At 39.0% G+C, this 15,713-nt stretch overlaps 1 protein-coding gene across 1 annotated transcript in view; it reads left to right on the top strand.

The window, feature by feature from the left end:
• LOC120063428 (annexin A3-like) overlaps positions 1–6,494 on the top strand; it is a 10,968-nt gene extending 4,474 nt beyond the window's left edge. The window contains exons 9-13 of the mRNA XM_039013798.1: positions 1,787–1,880; positions 1,966–2,061; positions 4,419–4,477; positions 4,644–4,766; positions 6,265–6,494. Of these exons, the coding sequence (XP_038869726.1) occupies positions 1,787–1,880; positions 1,966–2,061; positions 4,419–4,477; positions 4,644–4,766; positions 6,265–6,324 (432 nt within the window). The 3' untranslated portion in view covers positions 6,325–6,494. The remainder of the gene's footprint in view (positions 1–1,786; positions 1,881–1,965; positions 2,062–4,418; positions 4,478–4,643; positions 4,767–6,264) is intronic.
• The last annotated feature ends 9,219 nt before the right edge of the window (positions 6,495–15,713 follow it).

Here is a 15,713-nt window from a genome sequence, read left to right as displayed (position 1 = left end):
CCTTTTATAACACCATTTATAACACCATGTATAACACCATGTATAACAACATTTATAACAACATTTATAACACCATTTATAACACCTTTTATAACACCTTTTATAACACCATTAATAACATAATTTATGACACCATTTATGACACCATTTATAACACCATTTATAACACCATGTATAACACCATGTATAACACCATGTATAACACCTTTTATAACACCATGTATAACACCATTCATAATAACATTTATAACACCATGTATAACACCATTCCTATTAACATTTATAACACAATTTATAACACCATTTATAACACCATTTATAACACCATTAATAACACCATTTATAACATCATTTATAACACCATGTATAACACCATTTATAACACCATGTATAACACCATTCATAATAACATTTATAACACCATTTATAACACCATGTATAACACCATGTATAACACCATTTATAACACCATTTATAACACCATTTATAACACCATTTATAACAACATTTATAGCAACATGTATAATAACATGTATAACAACACTTATAACACCATTTATAACACCATTTATAACACCATTTATAACACCATGTATAACACCATGTATAACACCATGTATAACACCATTTATAACACCATGTATAACACCTTTTATAACACCATTTATAACACCATGTATAACACCATTTATAACACCATTTATAACACCATTTATAACACCATGTATAACACCTTTTATAACACCATTTATAACACCATGTATAACACCTTTTATAACACCTTTTATAACACCATTTATAACACTATGTATAACACCTTTTATAACACCATTTATAACACCATGTATAACACCTTTTATAACACCATTTATAACACCATGTATAACACCTTTTATAACACCATTTATAACACCACGTATAACACCTTGTATAACACCTTTTATAACACCTTTTATAACACCATTTATAACACCATGTATAACACCTTTTATAACAACATTTATAACAACATTTATAACACCATTTATAACACATTTTATAACACCATTAATAACATAATTTATGACACCATTTATGACACCATTTATAACACCATTTATAACACCATGTATAACACCATGTATAACACCATGTATAACACCATTTATAACACCATTTATAACACCATTTATAACACCATGTATAACACCTTTTATACCACCATTTATAACACCATGTATAACACCTTTTATAACACCTTTTATAACACCATTTATAACACTATGTATAACACCTTTTATAACACCATTTATAACACCATGTATAACACCTTTTATAACACCTTTTATAACACCATTTATAACACCATGTATAACACCTTTTATAACACCATTTATAACACCACGTATAACACCTTGTATAACACCTTTTATAACACCTTTTATAACACCATTTATAACACCATGTATTACACCTTTTATAACAACATTTATAACAACATTTATAACACCATTTATAACACATTTTATAACACCATTAATAACATAATTTATGACACCATTTATGACACCATTTATAACACCATTTATAACACCATTTATAACACCATGTATAACACCATGTATAACACCATGTATAACACCATGTATAACACCATTCATAACACCATTTATAACACCATTTATAACACCATTTATAACACCATTTATAACACCTTTTATAACACCATGTATAACACCTTTTATAATAACATTTCCATCTCTGTGAAACACATCTAAAATAAATATTTCTTTATTCCCTCCGTCAGACTCTTTACAACGCGGGGGAGAAGAAGTGGGGGACAGACGAGTCCAAGTTCATCGACATCCTGTGTCAGAGAAGCATACCTCAACTCAGACAAAGTAAAGACAACTGACCTAATGCACACCATTGTTGCTGTTGTTAGATGCCTTATATCTGACCTGTGATGTCATGTTTTTTGTGTAGCTCTGGTGGAATACAAGACCATCAGTGGGAAGAGTCTGCAGGAGAGCATCGAGGGAGAGATGTCTGGGGATCTAGAGGAGCTACTGGTGGCCATTGGTAAACTACTGCTCAATCATAGCTGTATTCTTCTGGGGGCCATTGGTAAACTACTGCTCAATCATAGCTGTGTTATTATGTGTTCTCTTTTATTCGTTCTTTTATTTTATTTAACCTTTATTTAACTAGGCAAGTCAGTTAAGAACAAATTATTATTTATAATGACGGCCTACCAAGAGGCAAAAGGCCTCCTGTGGGGACAGGGGCTGGGATAAAAAAAAAAAGATATGTATAAATATTGGACAAAACACACGTCATGACAAGAGAGACAACACAACACTACGTAAAGAGAGACCCAAGACAACAACGTAGCAAGGCAGCAACACATGACAACACAGCATGATAGCAACACAACATGACAACACAGCATGGCAGCAACACATGACAACACAGCATGATAGCAACACAACATGACAACACAGCATGGCAGCAACACATGACAACACTGCATGGTAGCAACACAACATGGTAGCAGCACAAAACATGGTACAAACATTATTGGGCACAGACAACAGCACAAAGGTCAAGAAGGTAGAGACAACAATACATCACGCAAAGCAGCCACAACTGTCAGTAAGAGTGTCCATGATTGAGTCTTTGAGTGAAGAGATGGAGATAAAACTGTCCAGTTTGAGTGTTTCTTGTAGCTCTTTCCAGTCGCTAGCTGCAGCGAACTGAAAAGACGAGTGGCCCAGGGATGTGTGTGCTTTGGGGACCTTTAACAGAATGTGACTGTTAGAACGGGTGTTGTATGTGGAGGATGAGGGCTGCAGTAGATATCTCAGATAGGGGGGAGTGAGGCTTAAGAGGGTTTTATAAATAAGCAATAACCAGTGGGTCTTGCGACGGGTACACAGAGATGACCAGTTTACAGAGGAGTATAGAGTGCAGTGATGTGTCCTATAAGGAGCCGCTCGAGAGCACCCTTACCTGCCAATCTATAAATGATGTCTCCATAATTTCACATTGGTAGGATTGGCATCTGAATCAGGGTGAGTTTGGCAGCTGGGGTGAAAGAGGAGCGATTACGATAGAGGAAACCAAGTCTAGATTTAACTTTAGCCTGCAGCTTGGATATGTGCTGAGAGAAGGACAGTGTACCGTCTAGCCATACTCCCAAGTACTTGTATGAGGTGACTACCTCAACCTCTAAACCCTCAGGGGTAGTAATCACACTGGTAGGGAGAAGGGCATTCTTCTTATTAAACCACATGACCTTTGTTTTGGAGGTGTTCAGAACAAGGTTAAGGGTAGAGAAAGCTTGTTGGACTCTAAGAAGGCTTTGTTGTAGAGCATTTAACACAAAATCCAGGGAGGGGCCAGTTGAGTATAAGACTGTATCATCTGGTTATAAATGGATGAGAGAGCTTCCTACTGCCTGAGCTATGTTGTTGATGTAAATTGAGAAGAGTGTGGGGCCCAGGATTGAGCCTTGGGGTACTCCCTTGGTGACAGGCAGTGGCTGAGACAGCAGATTTTCTGACTTTATACACTGCACTCTTTGAGAGAGGTAGTTAGCAAACCAGGCCAAAGACCCCTCAGAGACACCAATACTCCTTAGCCGGGACCACAAGAATAGAATGGTCTACTGTATCAAAAGATTTGGCCAAGTCAATAAAAATAGCAGCACACCATTGCTTAGAATCAAGGGCAATGGTGACATCATTGAGGACCTTTAAAGGTTGCAGTGACACATCCATAACCTGAGCGGATACCAGATTGCATACCAGAGAGAATGCTATAGACATCATGAAAGCCAGTCTGTTGATTATTGACAAGTTTTGATAAACAGGGAAAAATAGAAATAGGCCTATAACAGTTATTGTGCCATACTTGTACTGATCATGTTTTAATGTTAAGCAATAAATTACAATGACTATTGCATAACTTGGAATACTACTTTTATCATCACATATATAACCACCAGCAGTAACCCTTACCCATATATAACCCTAACCCATATATAACCCTTACCCATATATAACCCTAACCCATATATAACCCTAACCCTAAGCCATATATAACCCTAACCCTAACCCTTAAATAACCCTAACCCATATATAACTCTAGTGAGAACATTTATGGTTGGTTCAGAAACTATTTTTGATTGAGTGTACACATTTTATTTTAAACAAATCTGGTGATACTTTATGGATGTATAACCCTAACCCGTATATAACCCAAACTCATATATAACCCTAACCCATATATAACCCTTACCAATATATAGCCCATATAGAACCACCACCAGTAACCCTAACCCATATATAACCCATATATAACCCTAGCCCTAACCCATATATAATCCTAACCCATATATAACCACCACTAGTTATGATGCTGCTTCTCTCCTCTAGTGAAATGTGTGAAGAATGTCCCAGCATACCTAGCTGAACGTCTGCATCAAGGCATGAAGGTACATGTTTATGTTAAATACAATGAGCACATTGTTGTGTGATAGTCACTGCGTGTTAGGAAATGGTGATAATTCCATGGTAGAGTTTCAGTGGTTATGTCACTGTCAGAATCTTACATTTAAATGTTATTTTCTTTATTTTGAATATGGTCACTGTCTCCCTCAGGGCGGAGGAACGGATGAGTGTACCCTGAACCGTATCATGGTTAGCCGGGCAGAGATCGACATGCTGGACATCAGAGCAGAGTTCAAGAAGCTTTATAGCTGTTCTCTGCACTCTGCCATCGAGGTAAGACTACACCCCCTAACCCTCACCCTCACCCTAACCCTCACGCTAACCCTAACCCCCACGCTAGCCCTCACCCTAACCCTAACCCTCACCCTCACCCTAACCCTCACGCTAACCCTAACCCCCACGCTAGTCCTCACCCTAACCCTCACCCTAACCCTCACCCTAACCGTCACCCTCACCCTCACCCTAACCCTCACGCTAACCCTAACCCCCACGCTAGCCCTCACCCTAACCCTAACCCTCACCCTCACCCTAACCCTCACCCTCACACTAAGCCTCACCCTAACCCCTATCCTAAGCCTCACCCTCACCCTAACCCTCACCCTCACTCTCACCCTCACCCTAACCCTCACCCTCACCCTCACCCTAACCCCTACCCTAAGCCAGATAGAGATAAGGTCTTTTCACACTACTGAGCCGAACCAAGTCAATGCAAACCAAACTGTACTGAGCTGGCCTGGTTACACATCCACCCTAGATGCTGGAACCGTTCTAAAAAAGGACAAACTAAAAAGTAAATACCCAAGCCCGCTCAGGTTGGTACGGATTGGCTTGGCACGAGACTGTGAACAGGCCATTAGATATCTTATCGGTACCATGGTCAGAGTTGGAGTTAAAATTTAAATTGAGCTTGTCCTCAACTCTGCTACGTCTCATGTATCTCCAGTATTTCTCCTGTGAGGTCCATTGCATCTCAGTGCTTCAGGCATCACTACAGACACCTCGGTTCAAATCCAGGCTGTATCACAACTGGCCGTGATTTGGAGTCCCATAATGCGGCGAACAATTGGTCCAGCGTCGGCCCAGGGTTTGGCCGGTGTAGGCAGTCATTGTAAATAAGAATTTGTTTCTTAACTGACTTGCCTAGTTAAAAAAAGTTTAAATTAAAAAATATATATAATGTCCTGACATGCTCACCCATACTCTATTAAATTAAAGGGTGTCTATACTGATTGTGGTTTTAATGGTCAACTGCAATATAGATCAAAAATCTACTTGCTACAACTGTGATATGTTGTTGTCTCACCTAGCTGTCTTAAAGGGATACTTTTGGATTTTGACAATGAAGCCCTGCTAGCAGATACCCATAGACTTCCAGTCATTGCGCTAACGCTAGTAAGCATTGTCTCGTGACACTACCTCTATCTTCCTTCATACTGGACACAGAGACATAAAAATGGTATCCACGAGTTCGTCTGACTTTGGGGAAGTAGATAAAAGGGCACCATTGCCAAAATCCTAAAGTATCCATTTAAGATGAATGAATACACTAATTGTAAGTCGCTCTGGATAAGAGCATCGGCTAAATGTCTATAATGTTAATGTAAAAATGTGTACACACCCTTTCCTGTCATAGATTACAATGTATTCCTACTACATATGAACTATTTTCTCTCTATATATACATATATTTGGTTGGAGCCGAGTTAGGTTTTGTGTGCTTGTCCTCGCTGGTGTGTGACAGAACGGTTGTGTTGTGTTCTTCTGTCTCTAGTCGGATATATCTGACTTCTATGGGGACTGTCTCAAGAAGATCTGTGGAGGGGACGATTAACAATGTAACACTATGGAGGGGACGACTAAGACAGCAACACAACACTGCAGCCAGAAGATACCTGTGTATCATACTGGTGCTACTACTGCTACTACTACTACTACTACTAATACTACTACTACCCACCAATATTACTACTAATACTAATACTACTACTACTACTACTACTACTACTACTACTACTACTACTACTACTACCCACTAATATTACTACTACTACAACTGCTACTAATATTACTATTACTACTACTACCACTACTACTACTACTACTACCCACTAGTATTACTACTACTACTACTACCACTTTTACTGAGCTACCTTCCTCTCAGTCTACCATTCCAATATACAGTACTGGGTCGTGTTCATTAGCCACCTGATCTGAAAAAAATATATATACTGAAAAAGGGAGGGACTAGATGGACCAATAAGAAACACTCATTGTCATTTTCCGTTGCAATGCCCTAATGAACATGACCCTACTGTCTTCCTACCAAATCTACTCGTCTTATAGACTTTTAAATTAATATTTTAGAATAGCTGTTGGTAGTAGGGAATCATTGTAAATCAGTGCTGTTTGATTTTACGTGATGACTGTTCTGTTTTAATCTCTATCTCTAGTCTGATAGCCACAAATCTGATAGCCACAAATCTGATAGCCACAAATCTGATAGCCACACGTCTGATAGCCACAAGTCTGATAGCCACAAGTCTGATAGCCACAAGTCTGATAGCCACGGGGAAGTCTGAAAGCCATGGGAAGTCTGATAGCTATGGGAAGTCTGATAGCCATGGGGAAGTCTGATAGACATGTGAAGTCTGATAGACATGGGGAAGTCTGATAGCCATGGGGAAGTCTGATAGCCACAGGGACGTCTGATAGCCACGGGGAAGTCTGATAGCCACAGGGAAGGCTGATAGCCACGGGGAAGTCTGATAGCCACAGGGAAGTCTGATAGCCACAGGGAAGTCTGATAGCCACAGGGAAGTCTGATAGCCACGGGGAAGTCTGATAGCCACGGGGAAGTCTGATAGCCACAGGGAAGTCTGATAGCCATGGAGAATATGAAAAGTGTCTGGAAAACCTCTGTGGAGGAGATGATGAATGACACAAGTCCAACACCACTTGTCTCTCTGTGTTTCCTTGTATTTGATTCAGCAAACTATGTACTGCATGTGTGCTGTACTTGCGTTTTATGACATGATTCTAACTTACATCAATAAAAACATCTAATTAAGAAGGAGATACTGTACTAAATACCAGAATATTTCCAACACGTTCTGGAATGTTCTAGAATGTTCTTTAAAGGCACAGAGATCTGTGGTAAGTGATATGTGCTGTATGTAATTTACACTCACCACTAGAGGTCCCCATTGATTCACACAGAAGCAGGAGATGCCATATGAGTGAAGCGTAGGGTCTCCGATACAAAGGCACGGTAGAGTTTATAGATGAAGCATACAGCCAAAAGCTGCCATATGTCAAAACCATTTATCCAAGTAAATGCAGTCATTTATTTTTCAAACTTGGCAATTAATGATTCTTTCAACTTCATTGACTGTAAAACTATAGAATGAATGTTTTGATGGGAATGTTGTCTTTCTCACCCTTCTTTCTTGGTTACAGCACTGTGTGACTCTTGGCTATGTTTGTCATTTTTCATTGTCATTTTGTTCAATTTTCCCACACGCTATATGACTTTGAATGTTTTTGATGGCTGAACTATCTGTGACGTTCAGGGAAACTGAATGTGCTATCAGTTGACAGCCGTTCACATTTCAACATCATCAACTAACTGGGTTTAAATAGCGGTTGGTTTACTTTCAAATACTTCAGTTGCATTTGATGAAGCTTACCTATCTCAATAGACGTAAATGGAATAGTCCCAAAAGTGCAAACTCCACCCATCTGGATCCAGACAGGCCCAGTCAAACAAAAGTACTTGAGTGGAAACAAAAATGATTTGTTTTCACGCATTGGGAAAGAAAAACAACAATAGAATTAGACTAACAATAGAGTTAATTTCAGACACAGGTTGTGTTACAGACAGTATAACTTCTCCTCAGTTCAGGAAGGAGTATGGCTTGCTCCTTCAAGATCAACTCTGAAAACAAAGCCAGTCACGCAAACCTAACCTTTTTCTGTTTTGAGCTAACCTCATATTTTCTAACCTCGACATAAATCCATGTTTTATTATTCACAACGAGCATGCATTATGAATGTGTAGCTTCTGTTGTTTATGTTCAGCTGTTAACATATTCTACCTCACAGAGATTAGAATTCACTGTACCGCTTCTAAGACTTTACTGTTAACATATTCTACCTCACAGAGATTAGAATTCACTGTACCGCTTCTAAGACTTTACTGTTGACATATTCTACCTCACAGAGATTAGAATTCACTGTACCGCTTCTAAAACTTTACTGTTGACATATTCTACCTCACAGAGATTAGAATTCACTGTACCGCTTCTAAGACTTTACTGTTAACATATTCTACCTCACAAAGATTAGAATTCACTGTACCGCTTCTAAAACGTTACTGTTGACATATTCTACCTCACAGAGATTAGAATTCACTGTACCGCTTCTAAAACGTTACTGTTAACATATTCTACCTCACAGAGATTAGAATTCACTGTACCGCTTCTAAAACGTTACTGTTAACATATTCTACCTCACAGAGATTAGAATTCACTGTACCGCTTCTAAGACTTTACTGTTGACATATTCTACCTCACAGAGATTAGAATTCACTGTACCGCTTCTAAGACTTTACTGTTGACATATTCTACCTCACAGAGATTAGAATTCACTGTACCGCTTCTAAGACTTTACTGTTAACATATTCTACCTCACAGAGATTAGAATTCACTGTACCGCTTCTAAGACTTTACTGTTAACATATTCTACCTCACAGAGATTAGAATTCACTGTACCGCTTCTAAAACGTTACTGTTAACATATTCTACCTCACAGAGATTAGAATTCACTGTACCGCTTCTAAGACTTTACTGTTAACATATTCTACCTCACAGAGATTAGAATTCACTGTACAGCTTCTAAGACTTTACTGTTGACATATTCTACCTCACAGAGATTAGAATTCACTGTACCGCTTCTAAAACGTTACTGTTAACATATTCTACCTCACAGAGATTAGAATTCACTGTACCGCTTCTAAAACGTTACTGTTAACATATTCTACCTCACAGAGATTAGAATTCACTGTACCGCTTCTAAGACTTTACTGTTGACATATTCTACCTCACAGAGATTAGAATTCACTGTACCGCTTCTAAAACGTTACTGTTAACATATTCTACCTCACAGAGATTATAATTCACTGTACCGCTTCTAAAACGTTACTGTTAACATATTCTACCTCACAGAGATTAGAATTCACTGTACCGCTTCTAAAACGTTACTGTTGACATATTCTACCTCACAGAGATTAGAATTCACTGTACCGCTTCTAAAACGTTACTGTTAACATATTCTACCTCACAGAGATTAGAATTCACTGTACCGCTTCTAAAACGTTACTGTTAACATATTCTACCTCACAGAGATTAGAATTCACTGTACCGCTTCTAAGACTTTACTGTTGACATATTCTACCTCACAGAGATTAGAATTCACTGTACCGCTTCTAAGACTTTACTGTTGACATATTCTACCTCACAGAGATTAGAATTCACTGTACCGCTTCTAAGACTTTACTGTTGACATATTCTACCTCACAGAGATTAGAATTCACTGTACCGCTTCTAAGACTTTACTGTTAACATATTCTACCTCACAGAGATTAGAATTCACTGTACCGCTTCTAAGACTTTACTGTTAACATATTCTACCTCACAGAGATTAGAATTCACTGTACCGCTTCTAAGACTTTACTGTTAACATATTCTACCTCACAGAGATTAGAATTCACTGTACAGCTTCTAAGACTTTACTGTTGACATATTCTACCTCACAGAGATTAGAATTCACTGTACCGCTTCTAAGACTTTACTGTTAACATATTCTACCTCACAGAGATTAGAATTCACTGTACCGCTTCTAAAACGTTACTGTTGACATATTCTACCTCACAGAGATTAGAATTCCCTGTACCGCTTCTAAAACGTTACTGTTGACATATTCTACCTCACAGAGATTAGAATTCACTGTACCACTTCTAAAACGTTACTGTTGACATATTCTACCTCACAGAGATTAGAATTCACTGTACCGCTTCTAAAACGTTACTGTTGACATATTCTACCTCACAGAGATTAGAATTCACTGTACCGCTTCTAAAACGTTACTGTTGACATATTCTACCTCACAGAGATTAGAATTCACTGTACCGCTTCTAAAACTGCACTGTTGACAGATGGCACCTCTTCTTCTTATGAAATTACCTGTTCAATTATGTAATTTCTTCACAGCAGAGCTGAGGTGAATTTGCGAACGCTAAATTCGCAAATATGTTCTCTCTGAGATATGGAAAGTTTCATATCAAACAAAACTCAATTTTGCATTCGCAAAGTCTTCCCTGAAAAAAATAATCCCAATTCCTCAATTGATGCTTATAACTTAATCTATCCCATAACATGCAGATGGTTCCCAGCAGACGGTCTTTAGAGTAAATCATATGATAGTTGTGTTTTTCAGAGCAGAAGAGAAGCTTGTGGTCTTGGTATGCAGTAGCTGCTCCTGGCTGACTATAATTGTGTGCGTCTGACAGAGGCTTCTCAGTGGAACATCAATTCCCTGTGTTTTCTTCTTTTAAAGGAATTTAAAATGCCTCAAATTAACGTGTCTCATAAGAAAGACAAAATGTGACATAAATCATCTTGTTTAGCCTCCGTATTGTTCTCGGTGAATGTTGCCGACGGTGTGTGTGTGTGTGTGTGTGTGTGTGTGTGTGTGTGTGTGTGTGTGTGTGTGTGTGTGTGTGTGTGTGTGTGTGTGTGTGTGTGTGTGTGTGTGTGTGTGTGTGTGTGTTATGGTGTTGAACTTAATTAGAATCCTCTGTTGAACGGAGAACTAGATGATGAAACATGCATACCACTCAGAATAGATTATCACTGCTTCACTGATTAAGTTAGCTGGGAGAGAGGAGAGAGGAGAGACAGATTGGGGATTCTCAGAAGATTCTCAGAAGAACAAGAAGAAGAATACTTTATCATCGATCGTCATTTTCACTTTTAAACCCATCAGACTCTCCGGTGGTCCAGTTTGGACATTTGTGATTGGATAATAACGATGACCTGATGACACCTGTCCGGATGCTGTCCGGATGCCCACCCCGAAGAGCCCTGCAGGGGAATGGCCGAGGCCAGCTGTGGTGTCGGTGTTGATTGGACGCCCTCGTTAGTGTTAGACAAACTGCTTCCTGTCTCACAATGAGGCACAGGGGGGCTAGAACCATGATGGACAGTTGCACTGGGGATACTGATCCAATTGTGGGAGGCTAAGAATCCCACTATCCCATAGCTCAGTGCTAGAAGCTGAGCATCACTCGAAGCAGAGAAGTTTCTATATACTCCAGCTGGAGAACACAAGCTGATTTCATTGGCAGTACAGTATGATTCCGTAGTGTATTTCTAGCCACAGCTGTCTTCTGCTAGACAGTTCGCCAGTAATTACCTACATAAGAAAAAGGCATTCATTTGTAAAGGATTTTAACATGTTTATTTGAATCATCATTCTGAACGACACATTCAACTCTTTGGGACTCACCGCAGGGATACATATATAATGTTTCCTGAAATCTGACGACTTCCTAATAGAGATGCCTAATTTTTTCGCACTCACAATCACACTTCAATACAGTACAAAACATCTTATAAAACAAATATCAGGTACAAATATATTTGCAATATTTAACATGATAAAAATAACGCTTTACTTAGACATTTTTCCGTAAGTGTGATAATACTGTATATTGACTCTCAATGTACAGGTACATGTAACTGCCAAAATAATGGAAACACTTGAGTAAATGAGGGATACAAAGAATATTGAAAGCAGGTACTTCCACACAGGTGTGGTTCCTGAGTTAATTAAGCAATTAATGTCCCATCATGCTTAGGGTCATGTATAAAAATGCTGGGCAGGCCATTATTTTGGCTACCATGGTTAGGATGACATTGTCTCCATCCACAGAGCAGAAGTGATCACTGAATGGTTTTATGAGCATGAAAACGACGTAAACCATATGCCATGGTGGTCTCATTTATCACGTCTCAATCCAGTTGAACTCCTATGGGAGATTCTGGAGCCTGAGACAGCGTGTTCATCAACAAAACACCAAATGATGGAAGTTCTCGTCCCTCCAATGAAGTTCCAGACACTTGTAGAATCTATGATTTAAACCTTTTTATTTCAGATACTTTATGTTAGTGTTTCCTTTATTTTGGAAGTTACGTGTATTTCCCTTGTTTCCTAACTGACTGATAGTAAAATATATCTATGTACATACACATACTGTAGCAAGCAATAGATTTACTTTTAGTCACATTCTATATTAAATGTTTATATTTCATAGATTAAAAAAACAAAACAATAGAAAAACTGTCTTTGGGACTTATGACCATTATAAAACATAAAACACACAAAACATATAACAGACTGCACACTTTTAATAATCTGATGTTAGAACTCCTTTGAATGAGGATGATGATGATGTATAAAACACAATCAACGTTGTTTCCACGTCATTTCAATTCAATTACATTGAACCAAAGTTGAATAGATGTTGAATTGACGTCTGTGCCCAGTGGGATTCGTCATATGTTGTGTAGATGCCTAGGATTTAGCCCGGTGGGCTAATACAGTTTTATGGCATCCAGAAGACCCGGGTTACGAACCCAACCAGTCTTCAAAACTATCCAACCCCCTCCTCCTCCTCCTCACTGTTTTCCTTCTAGCCTACACGGACCGCGGCTGTCTGCCTTTATGCCATCCGATACACCTATGGCTTGAGCCTTCTCCAAAACACGGCCCTTCTAGGCATCTTTATCCCCATGGAACTGTCCTCCAGGGAGGAATTCCTCAGGCCGCAGGGTCACGACAGGGGATTTTTCTCTAGTGACAGCCGGCTGCTAAAATATAGGATAGTTCTGATGGACGGTTTACTACTTGATCCTCCCCCCAGCTGTTCATGGACCTGGAGATCAACTAGTCACTTTGTGTTTTTAGTTGGCCCGATTAAAGGGATAGTTCACCCCAAAACCGAAGTTTGTCTGATCTTTTCATACCCTAAACAGTAATCGTGGGACATGGATTTCAGAAGACTTTTGAGAAGAAGAAAAGAAAAAAAAACCTTGAGTGAACTTGGTTTAGGTATGAACAATCTCATAGAGATTGAAGACTTTTTCACAGAAGGAGAACAATACCTCCTAAAGGGGGAAAGAACGTGAACCATTTCATAAGCGTTTTTCCAAACCCAAACCATTGTAACTGTCACAGATCCCTCCGGAACGTTCCTTACGCACACCTGGCCCCTATTCCCAGTGATTAGTACTTGTATATAAGTGCCCTTGGTTTACCAGTGTCCTGTTGATTATTGTTACAATGTCCGTTGGTGCGTGTGACTACCTGTGCTGTGTGGTTTGGATTTCGTGCCATTGTGGATTGCGTAGATGATTACGGGTCTCGTCCCGTGTGTTAATCATTGTGCGCTTGTGTTATTTATCTACTCCTCGCTCTTTTGTTTTGGGTTTCTACCCTGTGTTTCTTAAAAGTGTTCGTTTGGCACGCCGTAATTTGGGTGCAATGAAAAACCCTATTACGCATCCCTGCGCCTGTCTACCAACCCTTCACGCCAACGTGACAGTAACATCAAAGCTTTACAATCACAAAACTCAACAGTTGCATTTTACAGCCCTTTGGTTTAAACTCACTTTACATGCATGTACTGTATGACAACAGGAATGCTTCTAATAACGGAAAAGTAAAAGTTCCGAAAAATAACAAAATAAACAGAAGTCCTGTTGATGTGCCCAGTAATCCATCCAACCTTGGTCTGAATATTTTCCCGGTAATTTATAAATGTTCCATCTAGAGAATAAATCTCTTTTTTTCCGGGTAACCAGGTATTTTGCGCCCAAACCGGAAGTTCTAAAGCAGGAGTGTCCAACTCATTCCATGGACGGCCTAGTTGGGTCTTTTTTTTCTTTTTCATTTCAATTAAGACAGACAACCAGGTGAGGGGAACTCTTTACTAATTAGTGACCTTAATTCATCAATCAAGTACAAAGAAGGAGGGAAAACCTGCAGACACTCGGCCCTCCGTGGAATGAGTTGGACGGATTCTGGAAGAATATAAAGCATATTAATATGTCTGGATTTGATTAGAGCTTTGATCGGTATGAAAATTCATACTCGATGCTACCTGAGCCCGATGAGCCTACATTAAATACATTTTATGAGCCCTAGCCTACAATTAAATGCATTTTATGAGCCCTAGCCTACATTAAATACATTTTATGAGCCCTAGCCTACATTAAATACATTTTATGAGCCCTAGCCTACAATTAAATGCATTTTATGAGCCCAAGCCCCAAAACGGCCAAATGATTGTGCCGTTATCGAAATACAAGCACATGATATAGGTTACTGAACATTACGCACAACAGAAAAACAGAAAAGCCCATAGATGTAGCTAGCGATATGCTCTCTTGGCTAAATACATGAAACTAGCTCTAGTAGGTTAATCTGTTTGAGTGTGAACAGTATTACTGTACTGTATTGTATTATACTGTGTTATATAACTAGAATTACGCACCTCGTTCAAACCATGATGTTGGGAGAGAACATACGATGCTGGTGCAGGACATGCAGCCTAAAAAGTTACAAGTATAGGCTAGTGAATTCAATTTTAATTTGGAAATATACTAGGGCCTATTTTACATTTTTAGAAATACTAGGTTGACGCATTTATATAGGCCCACCTTTCATAATATGTCCGCTAATGTTGTACAATGTTCGTATTAGCCTCCCTCCTCTTTCTGTTACTTAATTACTTCCTCACTTTCAACAGTTAAATGAAATACGTGTTGTTATCATCATCATTGTAATGACATGCTTGAATAGTATAGGACTATAATTATACTGAACAAAAATATGAACGCAACATGCAACAATTTGAAGGATTTTACTGAGTTGAGGTTCATATGAGGAAATCAGACAGTTGAAATAAATTCGTACCTAATCTATGGATTTCACATGACTAGGAATACAGATATGCATCTGGGAATGCCTCAGAGTGGGCCTCAGAATCTCGTCACGGTATTTCTGTGCATTCAAATTGCCATCGATAAAATGCAATTGTGTTCGTTGCCCGTAGTTTATGCCTGTCCATACCATAACCCCACCGCCAACCATGGGGCACTC

Source organism: Salvelinus namaycush, chromosome 18 (assembly GCF_016432855.1).
Source record: "Salvelinus namaycush isolate Seneca chromosome 18, SaNama_1.0, whole genome shotgun sequence".
In the NCBI taxonomy this organism is placed as follows: Eukaryota; Metazoa; Chordata; class Actinopteri; order Salmoniformes; family Salmonidae; genus Salvelinus; species Salvelinus namaycush.
The sequence above is the reverse complement of the archived record's forward strand: the minus strand, read 5'-3'. Positions and strand labels throughout refer to the sequence as shown.